At 47.7% G+C, this 12,011-nt stretch overlaps 4 protein-coding genes across 4 annotated transcripts; 1 reads left to right on the top strand and 3 right to left on the bottom strand.

Moving 5' to 3' along the window:
• Positions 1-33: 33 nt before the first annotated feature.
• On the bottom strand, positions 34-1,413 carry N7489_004658 (uncharacterized protein; the record flags this gene model as incomplete). The annotated part of the gene is made up of 1 exon (XM_056710410.1): positions 34-1,413. The coding sequence occupies one exon, from the start codon at positions 1,411-1,413 to the stop codon at positions 34-36; it is 1,380 nt and encodes a 459-aa protein (XP_056568831.1).
• Positions 1,414-1,997: 584 nt separating this feature from the next.
• On the top strand, positions 1,998-3,968 carry N7489_004659 (uncharacterized protein; the record flags this gene model as incomplete). Its single annotated transcript, XM_056710411.1, has 4 exons — positions 1,998-2,047; positions 2,135-2,189; positions 2,699-3,183; positions 3,524-3,968. 4 exons carry the CDS (start codon positions 1,998-2,000, stop codon positions 3,966-3,968), a joined length of 1,035 nt encoding a protein of 344 aa, XP_056568832.1.
• Positions 3,969-6,133: 2,165 nt separating this feature from the next.
• N7489_004660 (uncharacterized protein) lies at positions 6,134-6,622 on the bottom strand (the record flags this gene model as incomplete). The annotated part of the gene is made up of 1 exon (XM_056710412.1): positions 6,134-6,622. The coding sequence occupies one exon, from the start codon at positions 6,620-6,622 to the stop codon at positions 6,134-6,136; it is 489 nt and encodes a 162-aa protein (XP_056568833.1).
• A 2,673-nt stretch (positions 6,623-9,295) lies between these two features.
• On the bottom strand, positions 9,296-11,822 carry N7489_004661 (dynamin family protein; the record flags this gene model as incomplete). Its single annotated transcript, XM_056710413.1, has 3 exons — positions 9,296-9,606; positions 9,659-9,899; positions 9,963-11,822. The coding sequence occupies 3 exons, from the start codon at positions 11,820-11,822 to the stop codon at positions 9,296-9,298; spliced, it is 2,412 nt and encodes an 803-aa protein (XP_056568834.1).
• Positions 11,823-12,011: the final 189 nt, after the last annotated feature.

Raw genomic sequence — 12,011 nt, forward strand, 5'->3', positions numbered from 1 at the left:
AAACACAAAAACTTCATGTGTTCAATTTCAGACCTATTTTTCAGCCACCATACTATCTATATTTACATATTTGAAGACCTCATCTTCTACATCGAGATAATTTCTACCTCCTGATGCCTCTTCTTTTTCTTTGAGAGCTTGGTTGGCCCGAAGCCAGTAGTCTCGAATCCTTGCGTGCGCACTCTCATTCCCAATGTCCAATTTTGTTTCCTTCGTACAGCGTCGATGAACCCTCGAATTGCCTGCAATTGACGATAATGGGGACTTAGAAGCACCCTTTATAATACGCTTTGATCTTTTGACAGGAATTTTATGGCTTTGCATCTTTTTAATCGTCTGCTTTGCAAGGGCTAGGTCTTGGATAGCCTGCTTGCCGCCACGAATTGCACGGTTTATATGCTTTTGAACCTTCGGAAGGTCTGGTTCGTCATTTTCGAATATCGTTTGAAGCTTATTCTCAATTTTTGAGAACCTTTGATCCGAGTTCGGCGGCGAATTCGTGACTGAGCTAGGAATTTCCGCCTCTGGCGAAGGTGTATGACCATAGATCTCAAGCACTGGTTCATCTTCCCAGCCAGGATCAATTTGATCACAGACAATATGTGGATTCCAAGGCCAAATACCAGTATCATAGAATGACGATTTGATAGTTCGTGATTTGAATGTGTCTTCGCGAACAGTTTTATTCAACCGAAGAAAATGCCGTTTATCATCAACATCTCCACCCCATCGGACGATCTCATTATTCTTCTTCCGGAATTTCTGTTTAAGGACCGACAATAGCTTACCATCGAGAGGCTGGCATCGATGTGTTAGTTTCGGTATAAACCACCAAGGTATGATATTAAGGGATTGGCAAAGGTATTCGAATTCCGGGATTCCGTGAGAACCATGGTTATCCATAACCAAAACCCTAGGTCTACCTTTGGTAACTCGCTTTTTGGTGGTATAATGGAAATCCAATAGCCATTGCCTCGCAGTTTTATCGTCCGTCCAGCCTTTAGCAGTTGGTTTAATGACCTTATAATTGGAAGGGTCATTATCGCCGTCGAACCAATCTTCCATTTGTTCAGAACCACACATTAAAAACCAGGGATGCATAACCCAGCCATCGGCCGAAATGCATTCAATACCAGTGATATTCTGGCCTATTCCACCGGTCGCAATCGTCTCATTTTCACGGGTAGAAGCGACGTTTTCCTTAGTTCCAACGCCTAGCTGAAAGCCAGTTTCATCCCAGGTATAGAGTTCGTGGGCCTGAATTTTATTCTTTTTAAGGAATTGGCCAAAGACCTTATACCAATGAACCAATTCACCATGTAATTCGGCCTCGATTCTCGCTTTTTCCATGGGTTTTTGCGTACGGAGAGTGATATGCGGTGGTAGGCGCGCGATGAATTGGTAGCCGTACATTTTACTAACCTGCCGGTCGGAACCGCAGTGCTGTAAAATGCGATTTGCAGCGCCCTCAATGTCTAAAGCAGTCGGTGGTGTATATACTGAATTAAGCAACTCAATCTAGCGAATCAGGGATCTCTCTTGCGACTGATTTAGTGCTTTGTTGGTGGCTGTACGGCCATTTTTACTAGGCGTGCTGTTACTTCGATTCCGAAGCTTCCACTTTGAGACGCCAAAATGAGAGGCTGCGGCCTGAATACTCTTGAATTGGCCTGAGTTATAGGCTTCAACGGCATTTGAGAGAAGAATCTCTTCTTTTTCGGACGAAATTGGCATAGTTTTGGTGGTAAAAGGTAAGGACAAAAATTGAAGGTTGAAGTTTTTGTGTTTATTTAGGCATTGGTTTGTGTTTAGGCATTGGCTCACCTACACGCGGGACGGGTGTAGGTGAATGCTTAGTCACGATTATAAGGAACTCACCTCGGAGGACACTTCCACCTCATATCGGCGACAGGGGTCTTCATTGATAAGGTATGCGGAAGCGAGGCCTGCCATTCCGGAGCCTATTATGACCACTGTCTGACGATGGGAACATCGCGATGACAGGCGAAAAACAACTACTCTGCATAACCACTTCAGCCGTAGACAAGTGAGCAGGTCGCCTGAGATGTTTGTTAGTTTTGGATTGTTCACTTTGTGCAGACAGTCCACGATCGAGCTAACGGGGATTTGTCAGCATTGCGTACGTTATCGACTGCCAAGATCTCGTGCCTGGTAACTTGAAAGCACCGGTCCGTTAGTTTATCCGAATCCCGAACCTGGCTCTAACCCCCTCGCGACTTCAACTGTACCGAACTGAATACAGCAACGCTGCCATACGTTTTGTTTGAAAAGCTCAATGGATCAAAATAGCTCACCCGATTACAAAGAACTTTTCGAAAGAAAAACAAAGCTACGTAGATAGGCTGAGGAAGGACGACGATAGGCTGAGGAAGAACGACGATAGGCTGAGGAAGAGAAACGACAAGCTGAGGAAGAGAAACGACAAGCCGAAGAACGAAATAGGCAGTTCACTCGAAAGACTTCTTTGCTGGAATATCTTCGAACCTGCCATAACTTGCTCTCCTGTCCCTTGCACGTTAGAACTCCGTCTCGTTCTACGAAGGGCAAGATCCTAGCCCCTCAAGGGAAGTATTGCCCCGCTCGCCTTCTCCCATAGACAGATTGTGCCGCTGCACAGCAGGAAATATATGACTCGGTTTGCAGCTACCTCCAAGCAACGAGTGACCACCCTCCCTAGTTATTTTCGACTGTTGCGCGTCTGGAAGGCGTCGCCAACTCGTTGGATCGTCCACTGAGCAGTGAACGGGATCTTGAAACGTACGAAAGACTTGCCGTTGAAAATCATGTTCGAGATATCATTTCTGAACTCTGCAAAATACCTGAAGCCCGACGACGGTTTCGTCTTGGCGATGGCGTATGGTTCGAGAGCCATACCAATAGCCTAGAGGATGACGCAGCTCAGAACGATGGCACTCTCGACGATGAAGACCGATCGTCAACACAATGCCGGCCAAGGCCCGACCAGTTCTGTATCCACCGAGCTGACGACAAAAATTCTCTGCTTATGACGGTGGAATATAAGCCCCGTCGTAAACTGACTGTTGAAAATCTGCGCGTGGGTCTTCAGCTAAAGATGGACTTTTGGGATGAGGTGGTGCAACGCAAGGAGATACCTACCGATGAAGCTGAGAAGTTGAAATATAATGCCGAGCAGATTGTTGGGTTAGTTCTCACCTAGGAATATCACGTTATGCTTTGGGAGGGCCTTGAGATTTCCTATGTGACTATCGGTCTTGCACTGGTCCTTCTCCGAATACCTTAGGATGACCCGGGCACGCTACTTTACTTTCTTTGCGAACCCAATATGGAAATTGATGGGAATGATGACGATAGCTATCGACAACCAAGAACAGCTGTTGCTCGGGTGCTTTGTCTTTCTTTGATGAGTTCTCTTACTGCCATCCGCAACCATGCTTGGCGGACTAGTGCAATGGGTCAGCTGAATACTTGGGAGACTAGTCTTGAACTTGTACGGTCCGGAATACCTGATGACGAGCTCTAGCAAGCTCCACCTGGCTCAGAATATACAGGATCTCCTTATACTAGTACCGAAGGCACTGGTTCTGAATGGCTACCTTCGTCACCCATGCTATCGCCCACACCATAAGGCCGTGCGCAGCTCCGATCTGGTTGTGCACCGTCGTAAGCCGTCTCTGGCCCAGATCAGTCTTCCGATGATTCGGATTCAAACCAAACGGCGCCCGAAGCTAGACGAAAGCGGACTCTTAGCAAAGTCACTTCTTCCCCTCCTAATCAGCCAAGGAGGCCAAGAGGCTTTGGCAATGATCGAAGTGGGACCCACCGACGTCATACCGCGCAATTTTGTACCCAACGATGCTTACTTGGGCTTCAACAGCACGGCTTGTTGGATGAAAATTGCCCAAACGTGGACCTGCACAGAAAGTGTGGAAATGACGAACGGCATCACATTACAAGAGAGGGCTTAGTCTAGCAGCTGAATCAACAATTGAATAAAGACCTGGATCATTATTGCACCCCCTTGGGTGACTGTGGGGCGTGGACGTCTGGGGCACCTTTCAAGATTGTTTGTGCCCGATACGGCTACACGGTTATTGGAAAGGGGATAACCGACCGACTCTGGAAAGAGGTGTCTAATGAAGCAATGATATATCGTATCCTCCAAAAAGCGCAAGGGTCCGCCGTACCAGTTTTCCTGGGAACAATCGACCTGGCTATGACTTATTTCCTCCATGGGGCGGGTGAGATTCGACATATGCTGCTTATGGCTTAGGGCGGCGAGAAAATATGTAGATTGGAGCTTCCCGTGGATCTTGATTATGAGTTTCGACGATCTCGGGAAGAGATCCACTCCCTCGGGGTGGTCCATGGCGACCTCAATGACGGAAATCTACTATGGAATTCAGAGTTGAAGCGGATTCTCATCATTGACTTCTATGACGTGGCACTGAACCCTGGTTTGAAAAAGAAGTCGAGAGCATCAAAGAGGAAATCGTTTGAGCCCCAATGTCGAGACCGAAAACGTCTTCAGATGGCATCTGTATAGACACAGATTTCGCCCAACGGAAGCATGGCTGAAGTATTACCATGTCAAGCTCTTGGCTATTGCATTATGGGCCTCGAGGATAAACGTATGTACTCGCAAGAAATACAGAACACTGCGTATTACCGCGCTTACGCGGTGATGGCGTTGATTAAAATCACAGTCGTTGATATGTCGGTGACGCGGCATATTGACAGAAATGAAAGGTTTTACGAAGAGGGACAAGGACACTGCTTTTAGATAAAAACATACAGATATGAGGCAGACTCACCGGGCCTTGCGCATGCTGTGGCTAAGCCAAAGGCAAGTTCAGCTGTGACATTGGCTCCTTAATGCCCACCTTTGGCAGCTGTTTAACTTCAGTAGAGATCACCAGGCGTCCTCGTAGGTCGTACCAGGCAGGACAACATAGCACCCCCCCCCAGAATGCAACTGACACGTCATTGGGGCAGATTCCAGTGCTTTACACTCCCGCACGCATTCAGCAGAACCGGAAAAGCGCGCGAGAACTAGTCGATTAGGCGTGGTCGAGACGGACATCTACCTTTTTGCGTTAGTGTCAGTTTCACTTGTGCTTCCCAATGAAGCTCTGCGAACTTAAAGTTATCTGTAGGGCTGTAATGTTTATGCATGTAATCCAAAATCTTCAATGGCGGCCGCCTATGGAGAGCCACCCAGCTAATAACCAGCTGGCCTACTGCCATGTGCACAAATTGCCGCGAAGGTACCGCCCGGGTGGGAAATTGATGAGCACCGCTTTGTGGTCAAATATGCTATAGACAGTGTTTCCCTGGAAATGGCGAACTGATCCCACGAGGCTCACAATAGGTCGTATTACCGTCTTTGGTAGGCAGAATCAGCCAAGTACGTCGGACGCAGACGGGGACATCTGTAATGCCGATCCCGTCACCATTGTGATTGTCGGTCACATGTTTCGCTGGGTCTCAGCATCTGTTCGTCACAATATTATTAGTCGAATACAGACTTCTCCAGCGTAGCTAGCGGAGAAAGGATCGATTGGCTCGAATATTGTAGAGGTTCCATAAGAAGCTGTAGGGGCAAGCGGAAGCTAATTCCTATTGCACCAATATCGTGCTAGGATATTATGTATAGTAGCTGTCCGTGTACCCGACAGGGATTTCCTAGGGCCGGTTCAATACGAGGCAGGAAGAACAGTTTCTCTCCTACGTCTCGCCAGATGGCTTATGAAAACGCGCTAATCATACTCTATCCAGTGCGCCTCTTCTGGAGAAATGAACGCTGATATCCAGAGGAAATGCCACTATAGTGTAGTCTGAGTAGAGATGGACAGGACGCTCTACCACATTGAGACCTTACCAAGGCTCAGGCTCATGGACAGAGTAAGCGCGCCATTCTTCAACTTGTTTGGATTCGTATTTGGTCTAGTGGTTAAATCAACTTCTGAGGGATCAGGCAAATTAAATTTATGTCGATGTGTATTCCTTGAGTCCACAAATATCTTTGGGGCTGATGTAAACGAAGCTCTGATCCTTGATGGGATTTCAAGTGATGAACAATCAGTTTTGCCGGACGTGTAGCATTTCCTTCCGCCTTTCCTGTTTTCGTCCATCAGATATCCCTTCCAATCTCAAATCGTCTTCCGAAGAATCGGCAATCCCCCGTGTTTCTCATCTCTACCGACCCATCTGCTAGCCATGGGATCTCGTCTCTCAAATCACGCATACGCTTCGTAGTTTCATTGGGACTCCTTTCTGTAAACTGGATCCTCTCCACCTTCATGTGTAACCCTAGCAGCGTGCGTGTGGTCCGTTCATCCAAATCGCCGTCAATCTTGAGATTGATGCGGAATATCCATGTGTTGTACCACACCTCGTTCAGGCGGTTGTTCCCTTTCTCCCCTGCACATGCATAGACAATGTCCCTTCGGAGCCAGGATGGGTGGGGTCGTATGCGATCCTGGTGATAGCATTTCCCGTGCCAATGAGCACTTCCCTCAAATTTGTGATTGATAGCCTGCTCTAGAAGTTGAATATGTTGGTATGCAGTTTCCATGGTAATTCCATGCTGTCTGCCATACACGTGGATATAGCGAACCATTCGTGTTCTTTTGCTAGGAAAGCAACAACTCCTGTGAGCCCATGGAACCGGCCGAATTTAAGTATTTCCACTATAACATGTATATACATCTGCTGGTTGGTGAGTGTGCCTCATTTTTAGTGGCTTACTGGTGAAAGGTCCAAGGATATAATATCCCAATCACAACACTTTTTCCACATTCGTTGAAAAGCCCAGAAATCCCAAAAGTAGATGTTGTAAAATTTACAGCACGGAAAACAAAAAAAGTGAAACAACAAGGTATCTATCTCAACACTGGTCATAAGTTCAAAAATTGACTCTGTCAACAAGGACGGCCAAGCTTCAACGGGTTGGCTTTCCGCAGTGTAGACGGACCGAACAACACACGGCACAGATAACAAGCGAGGCCGGAAAAATTCATGTTTCTTAGTGATGACAATGTGAGAGCACTTGGTGAAATGAAATAATAAAAAGCTACCATTGCCTCAACATAGAAGACCGTAGATTCAACAGTGAGCCAACGTTCCCTAACCGACTCACTTTCACTCGCTCTCATGAGTCTAGCATAATTTTCTCGGTGAGCATCTAGAATCGCACCAAAATTTTTCCTGCAAATAGTTTGCGGTAGAATGAGGACATGGGGTTGCAATAGGCCTCACTTAGGATAGGCATCGTGTCCTTCAACTTCTGCTACCTAGTAGAGTACGTGGCGACAGGAGCCGGGAAGCCTATAAACTTGCCACCCCGCCTCGCCCCCCCTCCTCCCACCACCTAGCAATCTGTTCCATAATGCTATCACTTAGCTGCGTAAAGGCGAGCAGGCCTTCGGTTTGAGGCACCTGATAAGTCTTCCCTTTGACCCTACTGGAATACTCACTATACTGACATCTATAGATACAATGTGGGCCGACAAGCTAGAAAGTGCTTGTGAGAGACGTGAACACCACCAGGTCTACCATGCCATCCATGCCAGGCCGACCCAAAAAAAAAGAAAAAAAGAAACAAAAAAAAAAAAAAAACTGGGTTGGCTGGTCAAAGTATCTATGCGGACGTCTCTCCACCATAGCAGCCGAGCACTGTCCGCCCATGAATTTATCGATGCAAAAGAGCGGTTTATATACAGTATACGTACATAGATCTCAGCGCGATCCTTTCCGCGACTAGTCTGGCTGTAAAGACGATGCGAAACAACCAGATCCGTCCATCCCGTCCAATATACACCAGACACGGAGCCCTTTCCCGCGTCTTCTTTAGAACATGTGAGTCATGCATTCCTCGTGGATCGACAATCTAACGGTGGACAGGAAACCGTTGACAGCGCACCGGAGTCCGAACCAGCACTCCGTCAACGCTCCGCACAGGATCATGGCTTACACGCCAATTCTTATCCTATCACTTCAAACCATCCAGTATGTCCTATGTAAGATACTGCAAACCAAGGTCGCTGGCTAAGAATAGGACACATACGCTCAATACGTGCGTTCCCTACTACGACGTGTATTGTTGTAGTATACGGTATGGATTATATTAGAGGGAAGGGCGAGATTATGTGTACAACACGGAGCCAAGTTGATTTACAATCAACTTCGTTGTCTCTATAGACATTTCGGAGCTAATTCCGATAGTGGGGCTTGCTTCCTGATCTACATCATATCACAACACGTGCTCGCTCCATCGCGTCTTCCGCCCCGACCTCACCGCCTTCACCCCATGATGGTGGGGTGTTCGCGGTCCGTATCGCGAGGTCTTATCCCATTACGACTGTACAATTTCTTGTCACAGGTGGGTTCCACGCGCCCCTTTGGGGCTCAGAAGCCTCCCGGTGCATCCAGCGCGCCATCTTCGAAGTGACAGCCGGAGAGTGCGACAAACCGGATACAACATCATATCTATCTACATGGCATGCCTGGTGACTGCATTGCCGTGGAGGTTTATTCACTGCTGCTCAAAGAAGATCTTCGGACTCACATTATTTGACCTAGTCGCATGGCAGCCCCGCATGTAAATCAAGGGACCTAAGACTAGTGATGAGATGGAGTCCAGCGTGTTCAAATCTACGATGAGTGACTGATACATTCGCTCCGAAGCGGCAGTACTTTTGTAGATCCTGAATGTTGACGCCAGTGGCGTACAGTCGGGTGAGAGGGCCACTGGCAAGATCCGACCTGAATGACCCTCAAGGGTCTGCATTTTTGAGCTCCAGGTTTGCTGAAACGGTGGAAACCAACATGTCCAATAAGAATTCATGTTTCAAATTGTCTGCGCATTACCCCCCTTCTTCGGTGCAAAGTTAAACCCTAAGCAGTGAGTGAAGTTGAAGGGACGCATTATCGGCTTTTAGGTTCAAGCGCCTTCCGTCAATCAGAGTCTTAAGTAAATACGGAATAGCAGTCGCATTTCTTCTATTTTAGTCACATTCGAGGGACATTGACCCTATTGCGATTGGCAGCATACGGAATTGATAGCGTCGCAAAATGTGCGACGTCATTTTCATTGGACCCGAACTGTGGAGCCACGCTTTGCTCACTTCAAGATCAACATATTTTATATTAGAAGGGATAAGACATTTAGCTCAACCTTTTCTATCAAAACGAATGAAACATACACGCTCCACCGGCCTCCAACACGTGCATCGCTCATCGGCTAGTATTTGATTAGACTGATTGTAGATCAAGTTTCAAATTCCTTTCATCCCTACTCAGGGTACCTAAGCGGGGACTCGACAGAAGATTGAACTTTGGTCTTTCCTTTCTTATTCTTCTTTTTGCCACTCATGCTTGAGACAGAGGTTGAGGACAGCGGCGTCGGCTCCACAGTATGCTGCTCGATGGCGTACTCGGGTTGCGGAGTCGGTTCTGATAACGTAGGGCTGCACGATAGGACTGGACTTTCTGAATCATAGCCACTAGCAACACCTTCTTCAAGCAGTTCGATTGAGCTGCAAGAGCCCTCGGACAGTGCTTCCTGGTCCTGTTGAGCCCTAGACCCAGGCCCATCGTTCGTATCTAATGGTCCGATCAGTGTATGTGCAACCTAATGTGAGTTTATTTCCCTTACCAAGTCCTCTTATGCCAACAAAACGCCGGCATGTATCAGAGCCCTTTGTCAGAATCCACAATTTTCTATTCAACTGCTCCCTCAGGCTTTGACTTTCTTCCGATTCACCTGCGATCTCAGAGACCAAGTCTTCAGGCATCTCAAACGCAGTAATAGGTGTAAAGAGTGCTGGCAGAGCGGTGAGGAGTTTTATTTCGATCACTTCAGTGGCGATGTCATCAACAAAACGTTTCAGTGCAACCTATACTCAGCAGCATCGAGATCAATGGGATGTTTAGAACAGTATGGAGGTCACGCGTCTTACCTTGTAGTACGCAAGCATGCAGTCCAGTGCCTCCTCTGAAGCAAATCGAGTCATGTCTGGTGTGCTTTTCTGAACAAGGGAGTTGTAAAGGCCCCAGAGATTGACGGTGTGTCCCACGGGGTGGGAGGTCGAAAGCGTATCAGCCCCAAAGTATGATTGTAGAGCCTCACGGAACGCTTCGTTTTGGCGATCAGCTCGAGTGTCTTGCAGGGTTTGAGTAAAGTAGTGATTGTAAGTAATTGGATGGCCTCGTTGATGCGACATGAGGAACTCTCTACTCCCTTTTTCTAGGGCATGCCGTAAGCTTCCCAGAGCTGGCAAAACTATCTTGTTGAAAATGGTTTTCGAGGTAGCCCCGTCTGCCACATAGCAGACTGCATGCTGAAGAAAATCCCTTGCAGCTGCCCAAGCCCTGTCAATATGGCTTTGCGTGATGTCTCCCCATGGGGCGCACTGTTCTTGAAACAAATCTTTGACGATCATAGGATTGTATGTTCCAGGCAACTCTCGACCTCTTGTCTTCTTGAGAAGCATTTCAATATGCTGAACATATTCGTCTCGTGTGATTGACATTTGATGTTTAGACACCAATCGTCCATCTTCGTCTGTGATGACATGTCGTGAATGGCCGCGCAGGGAGATCTTCTTCGTGAATTGCTCATTCAAGTTCTGAATGACTGCTCGGATTCGCTTTTGGCAGCCAGTGTCTGTTTTTGCATCCCCAAAGAAAGGCTCGCTGTAAGTGCCGTCCACGGCTGCTTTGACAAGAGACTGGAAAGCTTGACCTATATGCAAAAGATACGACCTTTGCTCAATCACTGTTGCCCGAGGGTCGCCGAGTTTCTGCAGCTGTAACTGGCAAGACTTGACTTTTGCATTGATCTCGTTGATGAGGCTAGGGAGTTCGCTTGCGATCTGGCCAAGAAGTAGACCGCTCAGACGCGTTCTCAGAGAGTCCACGCCCACAAGTGACGGCGGAAGCTCTTTCCAAATTCCTTGGGAGAAAAACTCGCATTCCTGAACGTTCCGGTCAAGCAGACTTGACTTGCCTTTCTCCGAGTCCATATTCTTCAAAACATGCCATCCTAGACGGAACTCCACCTCTTGATTCTTAGCAAGCGACACAAACGAAGCTTCACTCTCAGATCCTGGCACCAATACATCAGGCTTGGAGATAACGCCTAGAGTCCTGATTCCAGATGGATCAGCATCCCGCGCTAAACGTAGAACGATCTGGTTTGCAAAGTCATTCTTTGCGGAGACGACAGCAAGGATGACACTTCGTGGCTCTCGCATATACGATTGGACGACATCTTGAACCAACTGAACATCGGCTGCCGACTGCTGCCGTGTTTCCGAGTGGATCAGTCCCGGAAGATCAACAATTGTGAGATGTGGCCGATCTGGGCCAGAGACCTCAACTCGCAGAAGGTCATTCGAAAACGCTTTTCCGTGGGTCGAGATTCCCATTGCTGCCTTTGCGTTCTCTATCAACTCCGCAAGGCCATTGAAATTATCGAGTGATTCACAAAAGCTGCTAAGCGAATGCTGCTCTGCGTCGCTGCGGGATTGATGGGGGACAATGGAAACCCGGACTCCCACTTGCGAATTCTTCCGCAGAACCAATTCGGTTGGAAATCTAGTGCAGAGACTACTTTTCACCGGAAAAGAGACACCGGAGATAGCTTCAAGAACGGAGCTTTTTCCGGAAGATTGGTCACCGCAGACGATGATCTGTGGAAGGGAGACATAGTGGCTGATGCCTTGGGATCGGAGGGTGTCGATGGAATCCAAAAGATCCAGCTGCTCTTGAGTGCATAAGCCTTCAAGCGCCTCTGTCTTAAATTGCGTCAAGGTCATGGTGATGCTGAGAATTGGAGACACGGATGGAGTGGTCAATATTGTTGGAACAAGTAGCTTGGGATTCAACAAATATCGGGGCAGCCTACTGGATGCGCATATTTATATTCCGCTAGACCGCCCGTTCCTTTCCAAACATATTGCCTCCTGGATACCAGAGTATATAGCAGGGGGCATTCTTTCTGCAGG

Source organism: Penicillium chrysogenum (genome assembly GCF_028827035.1).
Source record: "Penicillium chrysogenum strain IBT 35668 chromosome Unknown utg000002l_segment0_segment0, whole genome shotgun sequence".
Lineage (NCBI taxonomy): Eukaryota > Fungi > Ascomycota > Eurotiomycetes > Eurotiales > Aspergillaceae > Penicillium > Penicillium chrysogenum.